The 21,652-nt window shown below is 54.5% G+C and overlaps 7 protein-coding genes across 7 annotated transcripts; 5 read left to right on the forward strand and 2 right to left on the reverse strand.

Moving 5' to 3' along the window:
- Positions 1-125: 125 nt before the first annotated feature.
- Positions 126-1,481, forward strand: MYCGRDRAFT_85486 (putative siderophore biosynthesis; the record flags this gene model as incomplete). The annotated part of the gene is made up of 2 exons (XM_003852742.1): positions 126-422; positions 534-1,481. 2 exons carry the CDS (start codon positions 126-128, stop codon positions 1,479-1,481), a joined length of 1,245 nt encoding a protein of 414 aa, XP_003852790.1.
- Positions 1,482-2,500: 1,019 nt separating this feature from the next.
- Positions 2,501-4,632, forward strand: MYCGRDRAFT_70577 (putative siderophore-dependent iron transporter; the record flags this gene model as incomplete). Its single annotated transcript, XM_003852743.1, has 2 exons — positions 2,501-4,421; positions 4,484-4,632. The coding sequence occupies 2 exons, from the start codon at positions 2,624-2,626 to the stop codon at positions 4,630-4,632; spliced, it is 1,947 nt and encodes a 648-aa protein (XP_003852791.1).
- A 1,372-nt stretch (positions 4,633-6,004) lies between these two features.
- MYCGRDRAFT_41235 (putative ABC transporter) lies at positions 6,005-10,105 on the forward strand (the record flags this gene model as incomplete). The annotated part of the gene is made up of 2 exons (XM_003852744.1): positions 6,005-8,163; positions 8,203-10,105. 2 exons carry the CDS (start codon positions 6,005-6,007, stop codon positions 10,103-10,105), a joined length of 4,062 nt encoding a protein of 1,353 aa, XP_003852792.1.
- A 1,057-nt stretch (positions 10,106-11,162) lies between these two features.
- On the forward strand, positions 11,163-13,430 carry MFS (MFS1 putative major facilitator superfamily transporter; the record flags this gene model as incomplete). The annotated part of the gene is made up of 9 exons (XM_003852745.1): positions 11,163-11,474; positions 11,673-11,866; positions 11,924-12,014; positions 12,127-12,264; positions 12,319-12,529; positions 12,585-12,853; positions 12,908-13,008; positions 13,070-13,104; positions 13,157-13,430. The coding sequence occupies 9 exons, from the start codon at positions 11,269-11,271 to the stop codon at positions 13,427-13,429; spliced, it is 1,518 nt and encodes a 505-aa protein (XP_003852793.1).
- A 4,484-nt stretch (positions 13,431-17,914) lies between these two features.
- On the reverse strand, positions 17,915-18,664 carry SDH4 (succinate dehydrogenase flavoprotein subunit; the record flags this gene model as incomplete). Its single annotated transcript, XM_003853561.1, has 3 exons — positions 17,915-18,154; positions 18,207-18,326; positions 18,386-18,664. 3 exons carry the CDS (start codon positions 18,634-18,636, stop codon positions 17,944-17,946), a joined length of 582 nt encoding a protein of 193 aa, XP_003853609.1.
- Positions 18,665-19,057: 393 nt separating this feature from the next.
- On the forward strand, positions 19,058-20,605 carry MYCGRDRAFT_70588 (uncharacterized protein; the record flags this gene model as incomplete). Its single annotated transcript, XM_003852746.1, has 2 exons — positions 19,058-19,259; positions 19,313-20,605. The coding sequence occupies 2 exons, from the start codon at positions 19,104-19,106 to the stop codon at positions 20,603-20,605; spliced, it is 1,449 nt and encodes a 482-aa protein (XP_003852794.1).
- A 238-nt stretch (positions 20,606-20,843) lies between these two features.
- MYCGRDRAFT_92228 (uncharacterized protein) lies at positions 20,844-21,639 on the reverse strand (the record flags this gene model as incomplete). Its single annotated transcript, XM_003853560.1, has 2 exons — positions 20,844-21,067; positions 21,537-21,639. 2 exons carry the CDS (start codon positions 21,637-21,639, stop codon positions 20,844-20,846), a joined length of 327 nt encoding a protein of 108 aa, XP_003853608.1.
- Between the last annotated feature and the right edge of the window lie 13 nt (positions 21,640-21,652).

Below are 21,652 nucleotides of genomic sequence, written 5' to 3' on the forward strand. Positions count from 1 at the left end.
TTCAATCGCTCGTCTCGGTTCTTTCCTCCACACGACATTAGCCAGCGTTGCTCTCCCATCGAAGAACATACTGTGTCGATCGCATCTCACCTCCTCGTCCTCGTTCTACGCACCTTATCTGCAAAATGACCACAACCACCACAACCACCGCACTCACCTTCACCCTACCAGACGGCACCTCCACCGTCACCATCCGCCCAACCCAAAAAGCAGCTCCGAGCGAAGAACCATCGCAAGACACAGCTCCGAGCAAGAAAGATTCGAATCACGAAGTATACCTCAACGACCACCTTATCGCAACTTGGGTCATCGATCCAAGCGTCAAGACAAGAGTCAGCCCAGCGCAAGTCCTCGATGAGCGAGCCGAGTTCGACAGCGTCCGACATCTTGTCCTTTCATCTCGCCGATCCAACGATAATGGGGTCTGCAATGGCAATGGCGTCTCCAATGGGAATGGCGTCTCCGATGGGAATGGCGTGGTCAACGGAAACGGCATCCATCCAGTCGACACCCACTCAACATCCGAACTGGAGCACACCTGGATCAGCATCTACGCCCTCTGGCTCCTGCACCACGATTTGGACGTGATTCCCATCAGTTCACCTTCCAACTCCGCCGTGACGACATACCTGATCAATACTGGTCTTGCCGCGCCATCGCCCTTCGAGCCGGCAGACACAGATGCTGGACGGACGCTGTTATTAGCGCGAGAAGCATTCTGGCAAGGAGCCGGAACCCCCGACAACCTCTCCTGGCTCCGGTCCCGTCCCGAAGCCAGCATCCCAGGTTTCAACTCCCATCTCGGAGCATTCGCCAGTCAAATGTCCTTCACACGCCGGGGGAACGTGTGCACCACCCATCCTCTGCGACCTCAAAAACCGGCTCCAGGAACGGTGGTGTATAGTCGATACATCGTCGAAGTGGGGCAGCATCTTCAGCTCGTACACATCGATGCCAGCAATCCGGTGCATTTCTCAGCGTACGCGCGGTGGCAGAATAGTGACAGGGTGAATCATGGGTGGAGAGAACGTGGGCCCGACGAGAAACACGCAGCGTATCTCGAGTCTCAACGGATAGATCCTCATACAATGTCCCTCATCTTCCTCTGGGACGGCGAACCCGCCGGCTACAGCGAAGTAGGCTGGGCGAAAGAAGACAACACAGCCTGCTTCGTGTCCTCCAACTGCGGCATCCACATCGGCGAGTTCGACCAGCTGAGCCACATCCTCGTCGGGGAAGAGAAGTTCCGCGGCGGCAAGCGATATCAAGCGGTGGCGACCTCAATCAAACATCTCTGCTTTCTGAGGGATCCTCGAACGACACAGGTGATCGCGGAGCCGAGATTTGATTTACCGAGTGTGCCGATTCAAGCGAGGTTCTTGCCGCAGGAGAGGAAGAAGAGGGTGCAGTTGCCGCATAAGCAGGCGGTTTTGTTTGCGTTGCAGAGGGAGAGGTTTTTTCAGGAAGGGCATTTCTACTGATTTTGGGGGGAGGTGTTCATGTTTGTTCATGTTAGCGGATAGGATTATCATGAGCCGATTTTCATGGTGGACGTTTTCCATTCACCTGTTCAGAGCATCATTTTCAGCGCCGCAAATTCATGAATGTCGCCATTGTGAAGTTCCAGCTCTCCCATTGCTGATGCTCCGCTGGCCTTGGAGCATGTCCGCAAGCTTTTCGACGCATGATCATCGAGCCAAGAGTCTTGGAAGTCTCACAACCGTGGCGTTTGAGCTCGAAGATCCACGACTCCACTGGACTTGTAGCCTCGCTGGAGCATGTGCGTCCGCTGGCATGCATGCAGCATTCCGACGACCAGTGGCCCGCACGCACCGTGGTCTCCTCGTTCGCTTGCTCTTTTCGCCCGATCTCGCCTCCACTCGGTGGTCAGAGAATGGCACCATCTCGCTCGGTTGAAGTCGTCGTTTCGCTTCATCGAGACCACAAGATCGAACCGTGCATTGTTGGGTGGAGTGAAAAGTACAGGGAAGAGGGGCAAGCACGTATGCGGCAAAGGTACGGAAGATCATCTCATCGCCAAGCAAGAGAGTGAAGTCGAACCGGAAGGGAAGTGGAGTGGAGTTCTGTTTCCCCTCGCTTACGTGAAAACTCTGTCTTCTAGCGTCGAACTCTGTCTTTCAAGATCGATAAGAATCCCTGTCTAGCGTCAAACTCTATTGGTCGGATCTGATAACATCTCCACCCCGAGTCGAGGCAAGAGGGACTCTTTCCATCACAGTTCCATTCGCTTGAGTCCGTCCTCGCTTCAACGAAACCAGTCTCACCATGCTGTGCCGTGGATGTGATGTGCTCTTCTTTACCGCATTCGACTCCATTCCCGTCTCTTGCGCCCGAAGGTCGCCGAGTCGATGGACTTCTCGTCGGGTCTTCTCGGCGTCGGGTGTGTGGTTGGTTTCTGCTGCATCCTTCACACAACCTGGTGGGTCTCTCTCAAGACCAGGATCATCTTCAGCCCTGGTCTCTCTTAATGCAGGCAGGACCTTTCTTTCCTTCTGCCTTGTCTCGTCTCTCTAGCTCCCTTCTGCTACACACCGTCCGTCTGTCTTTCCCTTTGTCTTCAATCTGCGACGACTTCGGCTGATTGCACTCGGCCTCCATCGCAATGCGGACCTCCAGCGAGTCGCACAGCAGGAGCGACGCCTTCAATGGCAAGAATGATGCCTCACAAGTCACGGTCGACTCGGATTCTGCCAGCAAAGATCATCACGACCATGACCACCACCACAAGGACACCTCCATCAACGAGCGTCAATCCCAACATGTCCACCAACAAGCGGGAGTCAGCAAAGTCGAGGCGTTCAACAAGGCCCTCTACCAATCAGGACCCTCCGGTCGACTCCTCCTCTACGTCCTCGTCGCCTCTCTGGCGCTGACCATGTTCGCCTACGCCCTCGACCAAGGCATCACCTACCAATTCAACGCCATCGCCTCCTCCGACTTCAGCCAACACGCCTCCCTCGGCGCCGTCAACACCGCCAGCTCCATCATCCGTGCCATCTCCAAACCCTTCCTCGGCAAACTCAGCGACATCACCTCCCGTCCCACAACCTACGTCGTCGTCCTCGTCGTCTACGCCGTCGGTTTCGCAGTCGCCGCCTCCTCCCAAGGTCTCGCCGCCTACATCGTCGGCGCATCCTTTACAGCTTTTGGAAAATCCGGCCTGGACCTCCTCAGCGACATCATCGTCGGAGATCTTACCCCGCTCGAATGGCGAGCCTTCTGGAGCGGCATGCTCGCCACCCCCTTCCTCATCACCACCTTCATCAACGGCTTCATCTCCGACGCCTTCGTCCCGAACAACTGGCGCTGGGGATTGGGAATGTTCGCCATCATGATGCCCGTCTTGTTGACACCCGCCATCTGGACACTCTACGGCATGCAACTCAAAGCCGCGAAAATGGGCATGGTCAGCATGGGCGATTCCGGCCTTGCGCGGAAAGATGGAGTCAAGGTTCAAGGCATGCAACAATACCTCCCCATGGCGCGCTCCATCGCCGTCGAAATGGATCTCATCGGTCTCCTCCTCCTCGGACTCGCATTCTCCCTGATTCTCCTCGCGCTGAACTTGGCTCCTGCCTCAAACGGCGGCTGGTCGAACCCAAGCATGATCGCCATGCTGGTGATAGGATTCGTCATTCTAGGCCTCTTCATCGCATACGAAGCCCTCCTCGCACCAGTCCCCATCACGCCAAAACGCATCCTAACCAACAAAGCCTTCCTCTGCGCCCTAACAGTCGACGTCTTCAACCAAATGGCCTCGGCAACCCGCAACAACTACTGGTCCTCCTACATCTACATCATTAAACCGTGGTCCAACTACGTCTGGACCATTTTCATCGGAACCACAACCCTAACCCTCTGCACCATGTCTCCCATCGGCGGGCTCATCCACCGGGCCACCCACCGCTACAAAACCCTCATGGTGATCGGCGCCATCATAAAACTAATCGGCTACGGCGTCGGCCTCGACGGCAACAGTCGCAGCACACTCTCCACCGCTCGCCTCGCCGTCAGCCAGGTAATGCTCGGAATGGGCGCCTGGACCGTAATCGGCGCCCGGGTAGGATCCCAAGCCTCCGTGCCCCACCAAGACCTCTCCGTCGTCATCAGCGTAATGTCCCTCTGGTCAACCATGGCGTCCTCCATCGGCTCCACCATCGCCGCGACAATTTGGCAGGATCGCATGTTGAATTACATGCGTGAGGAATGTCCCCCCTCTACACCAGAAGCCACACTCAAGAAAATATACGGTTCGATTAAAACGCTCAAAACGAAGTATGATTGGGAGGACCCGGTGAGGATGGGAGCGATAAGGGCGTATACCCGGACGAATGGGATTATACTCGCCGTGAGCTTGGTTTTGGCGGCTGTGCCGGTGGTGTTTAGTTGTTTGATGCCGAGTACGTCCCATAATACCCTTCCACTGCTACACAGACGAGTTGCTAATGGGGTTTTCTTGCAGATTACTACCTCGGCAAACAACAAAACGCAGTCACGAACACGGATGTTCTGGGTGAGCGGACGGAAGTTCCTCGACGAGTCGAAGAACCAACAAACGGCAAGCCGAGTTTGTGGCAGAGGGTTAAGAGGGGGTATTATAAGGAGACTTGAGTTGCGTGCGCCATGGTCATTTCGTCGCGAGAATTTGTTCACTAGGTCAAACTCGCAAGATTCGTCTGTAGTAGTGGATAAGTGAGATGAAAAGTAATCACTTCCATCAATCTCTTTTCTCTCTTCACGTGGAATCTCCTCTTCTCGAACCATCAGGAAAAAAATCTCAATCTGCACCTCCACGCAGTCGATTCCTCGGAAACCGCCGACTCAACACCTACACACACACACCCACTCGTCTCTCTCATCTCTCCCTTCCTCGAACCGCCGACTCCGGCGCCCCTGACCCTCCAACCCTATATAGCCAACAGACGAAAACAAGCGAAAGACAAGCGCGGTGAAACAGTGGAGTCCGTCCGTGCCAGCGAAAGAAAGTGTCCGAGTCCCGCAGATATAGTGCATGCATGCATACGCGAACCGTCTCCACTCATACGCGAACAAAACTCCATCCATGCAAGGCCGGACGGACTGTATCCACAACGGGTGCATGCTCGGTCTTGTTATCTGATCGGGCCATGTGGAATGCAAGATGTCGTTTCTCGATGGGCAGCAGGGCAGCATGATCTGATAAGATTTTTTTTTTCTTCTTTCTTCTGCATGTCCACGAGTCCACATGTCCACATGTCCACATGTCCACATGGCGCCGCCCCGCTGGGGTTGGAAGCTACTGCGGTACTACAATGGAGTCAATGGACGGGGAAGCGAAACGAGTGGGAGTGTTCGGCGGTGAGGAGGGACTCTAGGAAGTATGATGACGATGGGGGGGTGACGATGGGGGGGGTGGTTGTGACGTTGTGGTTCCTGCTGTGGGTGGGACGAGTTGGGTCGAGTTGGGGTATGGCTCCGATCAGAGCTGAAGCGCTACCGTGGTGGATGTAGTGGAGGTTTCTGCAGCGAGGTCATGCTGGTCGTTGTTGGCGTTTGTCGGCGTTATTGGGCTTTTGGTGTTGCCAGCGTTGTCGGCGTTGTCGAGTTTCGTATGGTTCCGAGGATTCGAATGTTTTGATCGATGCGGTGTGCCGATCCCACGTTTCATCGCTTCAACTCGTTCTTGGGTCGTCGATCCGGTACTTCTGCTTCCAGTAACTCTTGAATGCCTTGGCATTTTCCTTGCTGTGGATGGTAGGAGTGACCACCAACGATCGTGAAGCAAACGTATCCAATTCCTCGTCGCTACGACTCGTTCTTCGGTGTCGATCAACGGTACTTCCGCTTCGGAAGCTCCTTCAAGGACTGGGCATACCTCTGAAGCCAGCAAGACTTCACCTCTCCAGCATCGAAGGGAAAGGTCGACGTGCTTGCCATTGTCTGCCAGGACGACACGTTCCCAAGCCTCCAGCATCGCCGCTGCCCCTCAAAGTCTGGCTTGATCATGTCGAAATCATTGGCATATCCTCCCCGAAAATGGTATCGCCGCGTCCCCTTCCTCTCCGACAAATCCTCCCTCACCCTCCTCGACTCCAATGGAAACCGAAAGATCACCCCCGAAGCCTCCGCCTCCCTCTGGAATTGGTTCTTCTTCAGCTGGCTCAACCCTCTCATCGCAATCGGGTATTCTCGACCACATATCCAATCCGAACTCTACCTCTTGCCACCGTCGAGTGATGTGTCCGTCTACGCTGGAAAGTTGGATGGTCATATCGAGGGTTTGAGGGAGAGGGTACCGGAAGGGGGTGGGAAGCGGCGGAGATTCAATTTCCACTCTCCGTCGTGGAGACTGGCTCGAGCGTTGAATGCGTCCGTTCTCGTGTGGTTCTGGGTCGGGGGAGCGATGAAACTGTTCGCGGATGTAGCGACTATTACATCCCCCCTCCTCGTGCGGGCTATAATCCGGTTCCTGCAAACATCCGAACAAAATCGCAAAGCAGGACTTCCAGAGCCATCAATCGGACAGGGTTTCGGAATGGCAATCGGCCTCGCCCTCCTCCTCGCCTCGGGCGTAATGGCCAACGTCCACGGTTTCTACCGCTCCTACACGTCCGGCATCCTCCTCCGCAGCGCACTAATCGACTCCCTCTTCCGCCGCACCTCCGCATTCTCCCCCCTCGAGAGAGCAAAGCACAACCTCGAAACCTCCCGAATAATCAGCATGATTTCAACAGACGTCTCCCGCATCGACTTCGCCTGCGGCTACTTCCACGCAACCTGGACCTCCGTCATCCAAATCCTCATCTGTCTCGGCCTGACAATCGCCTCCCTAGGGCCCGCAGCGTTGACAGGTTTCGGACTCATGGCCATCCTCGTCCCTTCCCAGAATTACATCGTAAAATACCTCTTCCTCCTCCGCAAGCGAAGTATGCCCTTCACCGACGCACGCCTCTCCGCAATCAGCGAAGCCCTCGCATCAATCCGACTGGTAAAAGTCTACGCCTGGGAATCCGCGCTCCTCTCCAAAATCAGCTTCCTTCGACGTTCCGAGTTGAAATTACTGCGTAGTCGACTCCTCCTCCGAGCGGTGAACGTCGCACTATCGTTCAGCGTGCCGACGCTCGCTGCAGTGGTGAGTTTCGTAACGTACGCCGCGTTGGGGAACGAACTGGATGCCGCGGAGGTGTTTTCCGCGCTGACGCTGTTCATGCTGTTGAGGACGCCGTTGTTGCTTCTGCCGGTGGCGTTTGGGGCGGCTGCGGATGGGGCGAATGCGATTCAGCGGTTGGCAGGTGCTTTTGATGCGCCGATGCCGGATCATGGACTGCCGATTGATGGGGACATAGAAGCGGCGGTGGAGGTGAAGGATGCCACTGTTTCGTATCGTGTGCAGGATCACAGTGATGAAAAGTCAGAGAAACAAACCTCTTCCTTCCAACTCACCAACCTCACCGTCCACATCAACCGCGGCGAACTCTTCATGATAGTCGGTCCCGTCGGCGCCGGAAAGTCCACCTTCCTAGGCAGTCTCGTGGGCGAAACACGCCTCGAAACCGGGCACGCAGTCCTCGGCTCCCGCGCAGCCTACGCCCCCCAACAAGCCTGGCTCAAGTCCGGTTCGATCCGCGAGAACATCGTCTTCGGCCGCCCTTGGAATCCAGATCGCTACAACTCCGTCCTCTCAGCATGCTGTTTAACCCAAGACCTCTCCACCTTCCCCTCCGGCGACGAAACCATGATCGGCGAGAACGGAATCTCCCTATCCGGTGGCCAGCGACAACGTGTAGCGCTCGCGCGGACGATTTACGAGCCCTCCCCGTTGTTGCTGCTGGATGATGTGTTCTCCGCGTTGGATGCGCATGTGCAGTCGGAGGTGGTGCAAAAGGTAGTTTTGGAGAGGGATCCGGGGACGACGTTGGTGCTGGTTACGCATTCGCTGCATTTACTGAGGCATGCGGATCGGATTTGTTGTTTGAATGAGGGGAGGGTGGAGGAGATGGGGAGCTTTGCGGAGTTGATGGGGAAGGAGGGGGGACAGATGAGGAGGGTTGTGGAGGAGTTCGCTAGTAAGTCGTCGGCGGAAGAGGAGGAAGTCGAGGATGGCGATCTGAAGGACGGAGTCCCTTCGACGGACGGCGGTGATGCCAGTCAAACCACCAGCAAGTCCAGCTCCGCCGCCGACCAAACCCGTCACCCCACCAGCAAAGCAATGATGCAAACCGAAGAACGCTTCATCGGCTCCGTAACAGCCCGCACCTACGCCTCGTACATCCGCGCAGGCAAACCAGCCTTCACACTGACCTTCTTCATCCTCTCCATGCTCATCTTCCAAGGCGGGAGCATCCTCAGCCCACTCTGGCTCCAATGGTGGCAAGAAGGACGATTCCCAACGCTCTCCTCGGGAACATACATGGGCGTCTACGCCGCCCTCGGAGTCTCCCAAGCGATCGGACTGCTAGCCATGTCGTCCATCTTTGGATTCTTCATCTTCTACAGCGCCTGTCAGATCCACGCGGATGCGATTCGGAGTGTGCTATACGCTCCGATTTCGTTCTTCGACACGACGCCGTTGGGGAGGATAACGCATCGGTTTAGCAAGGATATCGATGCGATTGATAATGTTATTGGGGAGGCGTTTCGGATGTTGCTGAGTACCGTTGCGCAAGTCGTGGGAGCGGTGGTACTGATCTCGATTATCCTTCCGTGGTTCCTTCTGGCCGTCTTCGTTATTGTCATTTTGTACATCTTGACGGGAATGTACTACCGGCCGACCGCACGGGAACTTCGACGACTTGACGCTTTGACTCGCAGTCCGATTTACGAGCACGTTTCCGAGTCGTTGAACGGGATCATGGTCATTCGATCGCTGGGAGCGCTGCAGACAACCCTCGATCGGAATCGAGAGAATCTCAACACCGAGAATTCGCCATACTGGTTATCAGTAGCTTGTCAGCGATGGCTCAGCGTTCGGCTGGATCTCCTGGGTACATGTCTGGTGCTGCTAGTCGGACTCATCGTCGTCGGCAGTCGGTCGTCGATTTCCGCCGCGCAAGGTGGTGTTGCTCTGAGCTATATCGTCACGGTCCAGGCGGTCTTTGGGTTCATGATCCGGCAGTCGGCGGAGATTGAAAACAACATGAACGCCATTGAGCGGCTGCTGTACTATTCCCATGATGTACCGCAGGAGCCACCTCACAAGAGGGAGGGAGATGTCGGTCTGGTGGAGAAGAAGTGGCCTGGGCAAGGCGCCATCGAGATGCGAGATGTCGTCTTCACTCATCGCGAAGGGCTGGAGCCATCGCTTCGAGGCGTGAATCTGGTCATTCCTGCTGGGTGTCGTCTTGCCCTCGTGGGACGCACAGGGTCTGGCAAAAGCACGATGCTTGCGGCGCTGGTCGGGATGGGTGAGATCACAGCTGGGACCATCATGGTTGACGGCGTGGATGTGAGCACGATCGGTCTGAACCTGCTTCGCAAACGAATCGCATTCATGCCGCAAGAAGCAGCAGTACTGAGCGGAACACTGCGATACAATCTCGATCCATTCGGCGAGCACGACGACGCCGACCTCTGGCGGGTAATGCACCAAGTCGGGCTGTCCTCGATCTCCGCACAGAGTTCCGCAGAGACATTAACATCAAGCGACCAGGAGAAGTCGTCCCCAGATGACGCCGCAATCAGCCCATCCAGTCACAGTCACAGTCAGCACCTTACCCTCGACACCCCCATCCACGCCGAGCGCTCCGACCTCTCATCCGGTCAGCGCTCGCTCATCTCCCTGGCCCGTGCACTGATCAAAGACGCATCAATCTTCGTGCTCGACGAAGCAACCGCATCAATGGACATGGAACTCGACCATCGACTGCAACGCGTCCTTCGAGAAAACCTCCGCGGCAAAACGACCATCGTCATCGCGCATCGACTGGATTCCGTGGTGGGAAGTTCGGATCTCATTTGCGTAATGGACGAGGGTCGAGTTGCCCAGTGCGGGAGTCCGATGGATTTGTTTGGGGAGGAAGGAGGGCACTTCCGGAGTCTGTGTTCCGACGCAGGGCTGGGCGAGCTAGATCTTGTTGAGGCGAGGAGGCGCTTCGTCAGCAGCTGAGGAAGACTTGGCCGCTCGCAGGCCTTCCGTGTCTCGTGGTCGCTCTTCACAACCCCGTGCCCTCCGCTTCAACCCATCAAGCTGGCAGCAGAGCTCGGTGAGTCCGGAACAGTCACCGCAGCCCGAATCCAAGCGAGCAGCCAAGAGACGTAGGCGTAATGAGGATCGAAATGCACCGCTCGAGACAGCACGTATAACGGCCGCCGGCTTCCGCTCCTACGACCCAAACACTGGTCTCACCCGCACCCAGACCAAAGCGTGCCATAGATCCGGACATAATCCAGCTGCGGTCGGTGCTCGCAAGAGAGCGATTTCCAGGCTACTTAATTAACAAGATAAGAGCGCATTAGAGCGAGGCGACACTGTCGAAGATCGAACTATCCCAGACCCGCGGCCGCATCACGAGTCTAATAATGACGGAGACGTTGAAGTCGACCCGGACCTCCTTTTAAGTCGGGTCAACGACAGGGACAGCGACGGCGACGGCGATGTCGAACTTGACCCCGACATAATGCGAGGCGATCGCGGCGATCGCGGGTCTTACAATAATTTCGACACCGATCGTAACGTAAATGACGAGCAAGGCTACCAAGCTCAAAATCACCGGCGCAGGCGTTGAAACCATTATCCAAAATTTCTCGGATCGGAGGGTCCACCGCTATCCGTCTCTTCACCGTCCAGAGTGCAAGCTGTCATTGGCAAGCTCTCCCATAACGCTGGTTGTTGGGTTTGTTGTTGGGGATCAATCCTTTACCATACCATGCATCGTGTGAACTTGTTTTTGTGGGTTGAATATCGTTCAGAGGTTCGATAATGTTGAAGAATCGAGGTTTTCTTGCCACTCCTGAGTTTCAAAATCGCTACGGCCGCCTATAACATCGTGCAAAGTTGCATCGACCCAAAACGGGAACTTTTTCCATGATCGCGATATTATTCCCCGCCTAGATTTTTCGGCCGACGTACAAGAATCTGAATGAGATGGACTTTTCTCCCACTTTCCAACGATATTCCGTGACTCCCACAACACGCCCATTCTGCACTGCAATCGTTTCAGCATCTTCATCCAACACACATTCATTCATCTTGTCAAACTTCCCGCAACTTGCAGACTCTTTGACCATCACACTCGACGCTCGTTCAACGATCCCCACGCCTCCTCAGACATGTCGCCACAACTCATTCTGCGAGGCCGTTGGCTTCACGCTGCCATCTGGATCGAAGGACTGGTTGCTGTGACCATGTTCGGATACTGTGCTGCCTCGGCGGGCGGTGTGCTCAACATGTCCAGTTTCCAGTCGCAGTTCGAGGCCATCGATGTCGCCAACGCTCCGGAGAGTGAGAAGCAGCATACGTCTACTATTCAAGGTATGTTGAATCTGGCTGGAGGTCGTTGAGGAGGAGCATACATACTGACGGTCCATTGCAATGTACAGGAACGGTTGTCGCTGTGTAAGTCCATCGTCGGGCGGATATCCTTCCGGGCATGACGCCAGTTTGTGTGGACGGCACTCACGTCGAACGCATTGCGTATATGGAAGGACGCTGACCATTGATCTTTCCTTTCCAGATACACCTTGTTCGGCATCGTCGGCGCTCTCGTCGGCGGCACATTTCTCGGAGATCTGCTCGGACGTCGCAAGAGCATCTTCCTGGCGGCCACCCTTCAATTGCTCGGCGCGATCCTCATGGGAACGTCATACTCCTTGGCTCAGCTCATCATCGGTCGAGTCTTCACTGGACTTGGTGTCGGAGCCATCGTCGGTGAGCAATACTGATCGTGTACATCAGGTTGACTTCGCATACTGACAGACAGAATAGCCGCCGTTCCAGTCTGGCAATCAGAGCTATCGGAGGCAGAGAACAGAGGATGGCAGATCGCATCGATCAGTATCTCCAGCGGTATTGGACTGTACGTATCCACCAGGCGGAGCTCATGCTGCATGGTTCAGCGATGCGCTGGACTTCGCCGGACTTCCGTCGTTGTTGACACCATTCATCTATGCCATGCTGACCCCTTCCAGGATGGCCGCACAATGGCTGGCATTCGCAATGTCGTTCGTCGACGGATCGATCGCTTGGAGACTGACGCTTTCTGGATCCGGACTCATCTCCATCTTCGTCATGGCAACGATCTTTGTGTTGCCTGAGAGCCCTCGATGGTAACATATCCTCTTCCTCGATACATCTGCATCGGCTGACCTTCTTGTGTCCAGGCTCAAGCTGAAAGGACGAGGCGACGAAGCGAGGCAAATCCTGGAGATGCTTCTTGAAGAGCCGGAGGACGTGGACAAATCGATTGCCGACATAGAGCAGGCCTTGCGAATCTCTGCGAGCCAGGCCGGGCTGAAAGACCTGTTCTCGATGGGTCCGCAGCGGAACCTCCATCGGATGCTTCTGGCTTGTGGCGTACAGGTCATGCTTCAGGTAGACATTCACCATGACACCGATGTTGGGCAAGGCTGATACGTCAATACCACAGTTCACTGGAGTCAACGCTCTCATCTTTTATACTCAGACCATTTACGAGACCAACCTCGGCTTCTCTCCGGTCAAGGCCGGTATCCTGTCAGCGACCTCCCCGGTTTTCATGGTCCTCGGCGGTCTCGCCACAGCTGGCGCTGTCGACAAATATGGAAGAAGGGCTTTGATGATGTTCTCAGCCGCCGGAATGGCCGTATGCTTCGCCTTTGTGATCGGCCTTATTGCTCTAGGCACTCCCACCGCTCTGATAGCTTCTGTTGCCTTCCTGTACTTTGGTCAGCCCATACACCCGAAAACAGTCTCAGCTGACATCAAGCGCAGTTACATATACTACCTGGTGTACACAATCGGATTCATCGGCATCCCATTCATGTACGCCAGCGAGATTGCTCCGGTCCAACTTCGTGCGGCCATTTGCGGTGGTAAGCAACCCAGTCCAGGATTGTCGAGGCATCCGCTAACAGTCCGCCTTTTGCCATCCAGTCAGCGTGGCGGTCTCTTGGATTTGCTCGTACATTGTAAGTCTGGAAAACGCCAAGACTGCCGATAGCCATGCTAACCCACCCGGAGGTCGTTCAAATCACGCCTTTGGGCATCGCAGCGATGAAGAGCAATTTCTTTATCGTCTGGCTGATCCTGAACGCAAGCTTCGTGCCCATCGTCTATTACTTCTACCCGGAAACTGCTGGAAGGTCTCTGGAAGAAATCGATGCCATCTTCGAGCAGTCGAAGTCGTGCCTGGACTCTGTGCGGATCGCGAAGACCATGCCACTCATGCGTTCCAGCACACCGGATCCGGAAATGGCAGTTCATGTCACTAAGCACGTTGTTGAGAAGGTGTGAAGGTGTGAAGGTTGCAAAGACAAGGCCGTTCATGCCCTGCAGCACGCCGGATCCCGAGACGGCCTTCCATGGCACCGAGCATGTTGTCGTAGCGAAGGTGTACTTGATGTACAGTACTAGGCACTAAATCTGCGCCTTGGCGCGCGAACTTCGTGATCGCGTTTTTTAACACCATTCTTCTACACGCTCTTGATAGCTACACTACGCACCCCTCTGGCCCTAATTGCATACAATCGTGTAATTAATACTGAACTAACACCTAACCAAAAGGGAAGGCTGTAGGGACGACATGCGGCTAGCTAGACTAACGCCGAGATCGCGACGCTCGAACAGCTTCTATATACGACTATAAGGGACTGTTTAACGCGTATCGCACAACGACAATCCCTCGATAACAAACTACGTACCGGCCGCCCTCGAACCTATACCGCACGCGACGCGAGACTCGTCGTTCGAATCGCGAGAAAAGACCCGAAATTTACGTATACGCAGCTACGCGACGGCTGTAGCTCGAATCTTAGCGCGTAGATTCTTCGAGCGATTCTAAGTAACTACGGCTTAATAAACTAGCGTTGTAAGAAGCGTCCGGAGCTTACAGATAAACATGCTCGAATCCGGCTCGCTTAGGCGTACGCACACCGCAACACAGACTGGTTACGGTAGCTGTTTTTAGACGAGTGTTTAGTCGAGAAAGGCACCGGCAAAGAGACGGCTTAGGCATTCGGATACCTACACGAGAAGTAGACTAAAGAACGCATTACAACGTATCTAAAGGGCAAGCAAGGCTCTGTAATAGTTTAGGGCATAATTAGCATAGAAATCGAGGACACATACCTTATGATAGTAGAGCGTAATGCCGACAGTCTACGCGGAGGGTATTTAGTACGTTCTTACTATAAGACTCTCGAAGAAGGACTCCTTCTATATTACGAGGGTTAGTGCTTTTAACAGGATAACGCACCGGTGCACACTACGCATCTTACAACGTAGTAGATAAGCGACAACACGGTCTGGCTACACATTAGCTAGCTACCTTACAGCCCGGATATAAACCCGATTAAACACGTGTAGTAGCACTTAAAAAAGAAGGTCTACGAGCTCGTACCGCATATCGACAACATTACAAATAAGGACAGACAAAAGGAGGTTTTAGTTAACGTTCTGCTACGCGCGTAGAAGCTCATTTTACGCGATATTATCGAGGAAGTAATTAGTTTAATGCCAAGGAGGGTTAAGGCATTAATCGCTGCACAGGGCTAGCACACTAGGTATTAAGGACAAGCAATATATACAAGAACTGTAGAGCACAATGCCAGCTTTTAAATAAGCTATAAACCAGCTCAATCCGACAACAACACCTTGTGTTATCCGGTGTTAAAGACATGAGCTAATTCATAAGATTCTCGGAATTCGACGCCAAGGCGCAGACTTCCTGCATGTCACTGTAGATCGGAAGATTGGTTTGGTCACGCGGTGACGTTGGTTAGGGTTGGGATCTTTCGGACTGGAGTCCGGTGCTTGGCGTCTGGCGTTTGGCGCTGTCGTTTGGGATACACCTCCTTTGCTTCTACATCTTCACCATCTTCTTGTACGTAACGATGATTTAATGTTCAACTGCATTGCCGATCCAACTGCCATTTCTACCTTTTTCCCAGACTCATGAGTCTCGGATCATGTATGCGCAATGGCTCCTGAAAGACAAAGCACAGAAGGAGAGCCGCGGAAGGGATCGCTAATTTTCCAGACCAACCTGGGCCGCCATAGTCTTACCGCAGCAGTAAACACAGCGCTTGATGAGATTTATCGATCGCAACGATCTCACGACAAGTTCAAGGACGCAAGCAATGGCGCAACGCCGCTGCTGACAGACATTTCCTGGCACTGCTTGGCACGGGGACAAGTCTGGCATGCAAGCGTAACCTTTCCAACCTCGGCGAGCCAGATGGCATGTTTCGCCTCTGTTCCGATAGATAGATCGTGAGCGCGGGAGTATACACGCAGCCGACAGTCAAGTACCTAGGAGGCCCTCGCTCGCAACAGCACTGATCGGACGACCGGAGCTGGCTATGCACACATGGTCGTGTTTGATGATGAAGGCCAGAGGATCGCAGATGTCACTGCAACGCAGCAAAGTGATCGGAGTACCACAAGGGGGGCATTGGTGAGAGACGCAGATGCCGAACTCGGAAAGTCGCTGACGAATCCAAGATTACGACGGCGACTTCGTCTGGTCCACCATTTCAGAGTACAGACCAAACAGTACATCGTACATAGCCCGGTTCGACCCCAGTATCTTGAAGCACGATGTCGCACTAGGACACAATGACCATCTCGGAGCCATCGTACACGATACATGCGTGGACCAGCTCCACGCCCTGAACTGGGGATCAAGGGAATTAGCGTCGTGGAGTTCCGACCGCATTCATTCGACATCTGGATATACTAGTGAGGAACCCATCACACTTCATCGACTACCAAGACTGCAAATTCCTGACAAGCTCATCTCGACGCTACGACAACCGGCCCTGTGTTCCGGAGTGGCGATCCTCAACAACGGAGCGACAATATTCAGACTCGGAGGGCTGGCACTCGTCGACGTTGAGACCATGCCCCTCTCGTGGGCATCCCCATCCTGACGAGGAGCCAACAGCAACTACCCGTGACTCTGAATCCGATGGAATTCTGTTAAAGGTTCGAGAAAAAGAGACGGTCCAGGGGAGTGTCTGAACTGTGATATCACAGCTTATATCCGTTGTATGGATTCCTCCAGCAAAGTCGGGGTGTCGGACGAAGGCAAACTGAGAGTGTACCTCTTGCCAGATTCGGGACTGAACAGCTAGCTGTATGCCTTTGAAGCGCAATAGTGCAGTGCAGCCGGAGCGGAACAGGAGAAGTAGTTCGCGGAGTTTTCGACTCGTCGAGGGAAAGTATGAGATCAAGACGGCCATGCGAGCCGGGCCTTGTCAAAGCGGTAGCTTCTCAATGAGGCAATTGAGTTGCCTTGGCTGTCATCCTTCCGAATCCTTCTTCTTCAAGGTCACGCATCACGTTCGCGATCCTCCATATAGTCTCGATTTCGCATGTTGACCCTCAAGCCACTCTGAATGCACAACACTGGCCTTTGTCAAACCTGTCTCCTTACTCGGCTGTGGCGACAAGATTTTGAGCGCCTATCCAGTAACAGTCGGTTGCGGGCAAGAGAACAAAACACTTCCTTCAGCGGTCTCGCGTTCCGCCAGCATCATGGCGTACAGTCAGTTGACACCTCATCCTCTCGCCACTCCAGTCACCATCCTCGCTCTCCTCAACAACCTCTTCCTCCTCTCCAGTCCATGGATCCTCGGCAGTCCCGCCTCTTCACCGACCGCAGCAACAAAAAACCACACACATCTCTCCACTCTCCACCATCCTTTCATACGCCGTCTCCCAACCACTATCCCTGGCTCTGTTCATCCATCTCGACATCTCACCTTGTCTCCTCATCCTCGGATTGGCAGGTTGCCATTTAATATCCGCATTCGTAGTCCCAAGCGCAAGCGATCGCCATTCGGAACCCACTTCAATCCCTACCTCCCACCTTCGAGCAAAAGACTCTTCTCCGCAAACAACACGGCACGCCTGTTCTCCCGTCATCGCGTGGCTGGCCTCGACAAGAAACAAACGACCATAGTATGGCCAACCTTTACGAGTGAAATTCTCGACGCCACATTCTTCCTCTTCGCCGCAGAACTGAATACTCATCCCACCACCTCGACTCCTCCAAAAGACTCTCCTCGGCTGCAGACCGCCATGCTCTACGCCGCGTTAGGGATATTTGTCCTTTCCCACATTGCAGACGTCAGGTTGGTGATGCTCACGGGTCGGACGGGGGGATTCGGGCTCTTTTCCCGGCGAGCTGGGAAGCAGGCATGCGAGAGAGGAGGATGGGTGGTGCCGGGCTGTTTGGGGAATTGGGTCTGCTTGATGTTTGTACGCGCTGCGATGGCGTGGCTTGTCGGCCGGTGGACTGGATACCCTGGTGTACAATTAGTGCTCAGACCTGATCGAGCAGTTGTGAGATTTGGGAACGCGAGTTTGGAGAGGTATGTGCGGTATCTTGGTGGGTATGCGAGTTGGATATCGATTGGTGGGACGCTTTTGCAAGCTGGATTGATGGTGTTTGGGTCGCGGATGATGCGGCGGGTCGACTGAGATGCACTCGATGTTGGATCTCTGGTGCATTGCATCCTTTATGATTTGCTGCTACAGTGAGGATGGGAAATATAGCAAGTAGCTGGGATAGCGACTCCAAAGCATCCTCGATGGCCGCACTGTTCCTTGAAGGGCCGCAATATTGTAGTCAACAACTGCATATGACATGTCTTGAATCTCTGTCTTGCTTCAATTCTTCTTGGCAGCAACAGCCCGGCGAGCGTGCTATGCCATCTGTATATACACGCCCTCACTCCTCCAAACCGTATCCTCATACACCTCCTACACCTCCTTCATCTTTCGCAACATCCCAGCTTCTCCATCTACAACTTCTGCTCAATCTTATTCTTCGCATCCTTCGCCGTCGCACCCGCCGTCCAAACCCGAGCAATACCCGCAGTCAAACCAATATCGTTCGTCTCGAATTCGTACCATCCCCAGCCAACCAGGAAGACAGCAGCGACGTTGGCCCAGTCGGCGAGCTTGCGGGTTTTGGGCACGCGCCATGAGGGGAAGTAGTCGGTGATGGCGGATCTGGCGAATATGTCAGAATGATACGGGTGGGAAGCTGATGCGCATGTCGTACTGGAAACCAATGTAAGAGTGGATGATAATCATGCCAATGAAAGTGCCGTCCAAAACCGGGTTGAGCGAGCCAGCAGCGAAGGGGACAATAGTCAATGGGATGAGAGCCGCGGAGACGAGTCTGCATATCCTATATCAGCATCCATACCTCATCCTTCACTTGCGACAACATTTCCCTACCTCTCCATCGTCCAATGGTAGCTTCCATGCGATGGACTCGGCTCTTTCACCGGCGCCGGGTCATTGACACCTCCACGGATGACTTGCGGAAGAGGAGGGAGAATAGGTCTCCGCGCAGTGGTCTGGAAGCCGGAGCGCTGGGTGAATTGAGTGCGGAGGAGGGATGCGGCGGGGAGGGTGGAGGCGCGCTTGGTGGTGGTTGCGGTGAGGAGCTGGCGGAGAGCAGCGGGGCGGAGGGCGGTGGAGGCCATGGCGACGGTGAGGGTGAGTGGAGGGTGGTGTTGTCGATGTGAGTGTAGATGGAAGTGAGGTTGGTTATTCCCGGCTTGCTTGACGATGATGCCGGCTTGTCGCGAAACCTCGGAAGCTGTCGTCGATTATGTGCACGCTAATTGGTCTGCATATGGAAGAGTGATGCCTCAGGCTGCCTTCTATTGCTATACCATTGTACTGATCGTGGTATACATCTGCTATTCGATCGAATGTTTTGTAGTGAGACCAACGGACCATATTAATTCCTCTCTGGCATATGAAATCAGTGCGCACGGCGTCGAATTGACAGCCAGAGTCCAATGCGACTTCTCCGATGAGAAAGTCGATGCTGACATAAGCTTCGGACTTGGCGAAAACATCGTTCGGAGCAAGTTGAACATGGACGACCTCACTGCTTCCCGCGCCCATCCCGATTCCGCCCTCTCCACCACCACCACCCCCGACCATGGCATCTCGAAGGCTTGCGCTGAACCTCCAGCAAGGCCTCCGCGCCCAGCGCGCCATCAACGCCGTCCGTCCCAACATCACCCGCCGCGCATTGGCGACTCCTGTTAGCCATGCCTCCACCACCGAGAGCACCACGCTGAGCAATGGCTTCACCGTATGTATTGACAACCTCTCCCAGCACATTCCGTACTCATCACTCCCTCCCAGATCGCCACCGAGCACTCTCCCTTCGCCCAGACCAGCACCGTCGGCGTGTGGATCGATGCCGGCTCCCGCGCCGAAACCGACAAGACCAACGGCACCGCCCACTTTCTCGAGCATCTCGCCTTCAAGGGCACCCAAAAGCGCACGCAAAACCAGCTGGAACTTGAAATCGAAAACATGGGAGGACACCTTAATGCATACACTTCCCGCGAAAACACCGTCTACTACGCCAAAAGCTTCAACTCCGACGTCCCCAACACCGTCGACATCCTCTCGGATATCCTCCAAAACAGCAAACTCGAGCCGCAAGCCATCGAGCGCGAACGCGATGTGATTCTCCGCGAGCAGGAAGAGGTGGACAAGCAGTTGGAGGAGGTTGTGTTCGACCACTTGCACGCCACTGCGTTCCAAGGACAAGCATTGGGCCGCACCATCCTCGGACCCAAGGAGAACATCCAATCCATCTCCCGCGATGATCTCTCCAACTACATCAAGACAAACTACACCGCCGACCGCATGGTCCTGGTCGGTGCGGGAGGTGTCCCACACTCGCAGTTGGTCGAGCTTGCGGAAAAGTACTTTGGCAACATCCCGACCTTCAACAAGCAACAACAGGCCAATGCCAACGTTCGTGGTCTCGAGACTCAAAAACCTGATTTCGTCGGCTCCGAGGTCCGGATACGCGATGATACCATCCCAACCGCACACATCGCCATTGCGGTAGAGGGTGTCTCTTGGAAGGACGACGACTACTTCACCGCGCTGGTGACGCAAGCCATTGTCGGCAATTGGGACCGCAGCATGGGCAACTCGCCATACCTAGGCTCCAAGCTCAGCACCTTTGTCCACGACAACAAGCTCGCCAACTCCTTCATGTCCTTTTCCACCTCCTACTCCGACACTGGTCTGTGGGGAATCTACCTCGTCTCCGACGCCGCCACCCGTCTCGATGATCTCGTCCATTTCACTCTCCGCGAGTGGTCGCGACTCTCCTTCAGCGTCAGCGAGGCGGAGACCGAGCGCGCCAAGCAGCAATTGAAGGCCAGCATCCTCCTGTCCCTCGATGGTACCACCTCCGTCGCTGAGGATATCGGCCGTCAAATCATCACCACTGGACGCCGTTTGGATCCGGAAGAGGTCGAGCGTGTCGTTGGTGCCATTACTGCCGCTGATGTCATGAGCTTTGCCCAGCGCAAGCTTTGGGATCGCGATGTGGCTATTTCCGCGGTGGGTCAGATTGAAGGTCTGTTGGACTACAACCGTATTCGCAATGATATGACGAGGTTGATGTCATAGATGCATGAGGAGAGAGGGAGGAGACTAGAAGGGGAGATGTGAAGGAGAGATCGGGGTGGAAGAGGATGAGTGAAGAGAGAATACAGTGTAATCTCATAGAAAACACTGCTTCGGATGTAGTGTTGTTGGGCTGTACCCTGTGGCTAAGTCCTTTGCTTCGTGGTCAGAGCGAGCGGGATGGGGCTACGGGGTGCGGTTCTGTGTATATTTTAGCATACATTTTTGTGTGTGCTGTGTCTCATCTGTTGTCCTCTTTCCGCTTCTTCGTTGTGTGACAAAGGGTTGACACTTCGAGTCTGCCCGACCGAATTTGGAGGGTGCAAGGGCCGAGGGAGTCGGAGAGATCGGATTGAAATGTTGCGAGTCCGAAGAGGCGCAATTGTAGACGACTTCCCGAGGTGAGTCTCAGGTGCATGATCATAGAAGTACCACTGCTCCTACTTTTCGTCTGCTCGACTTGAGCTACGGTATCGAGTAAAGTCCAGCACAGCTGTTAGAGAAGAGATGATCAAGAACCAGAACAAGGACAAAAGGACTGTTTCGTATACGCCCGTTACTCTCCATCTTGTCCGTATACTATCCCACCTCGAGACGTACCTATCGCCGTGGAGGAACGGCGTAGGTCTTGTCTACCACTTAACCCTAAGGTGATAGTACTACCCTAAACACGTGGCTGGCAAGCATCATAACGCCACGAAACGTGCGCCGTTACCTCACGCGGTGAAAAAGATTCTTGAGGTCACACGAATGATACAACACTTCAACGACGAGCAACGCACGATGCAGCAGTCTAACGATAGAGAACATGCTTCCTTGATACAACTCCAGGAGAGGAGATACACTGCGACGGGTCGTAAAACAGAATGATACGATTACGTCGGAACTCGCAAGGAGATGCCGCATTGGGTAAGTCGACGAAGTTCTTACTCACCTCGCATTAGCGAGGCACTGGGCTCTCCTGCTCGACATCTACGATTCGGCGGGCGGTATGTGAGGTTGAGCTTCTTCCACTTATTACTCCTTACTCCATACATTTTTACATTGTAC

The sequence above is a fragment of the Zymoseptoria tritici genome, chromosome 4 (assembly GCF_000219625.1).
Source record: "Zymoseptoria tritici IPO323 chromosome 4, whole genome shotgun sequence".
In the NCBI taxonomy this organism is placed as follows: domain Eukaryota; kingdom Fungi; phylum Ascomycota; class Dothideomycetes; order Mycosphaerellales; family Mycosphaerellaceae; genus Zymoseptoria; species Zymoseptoria tritici.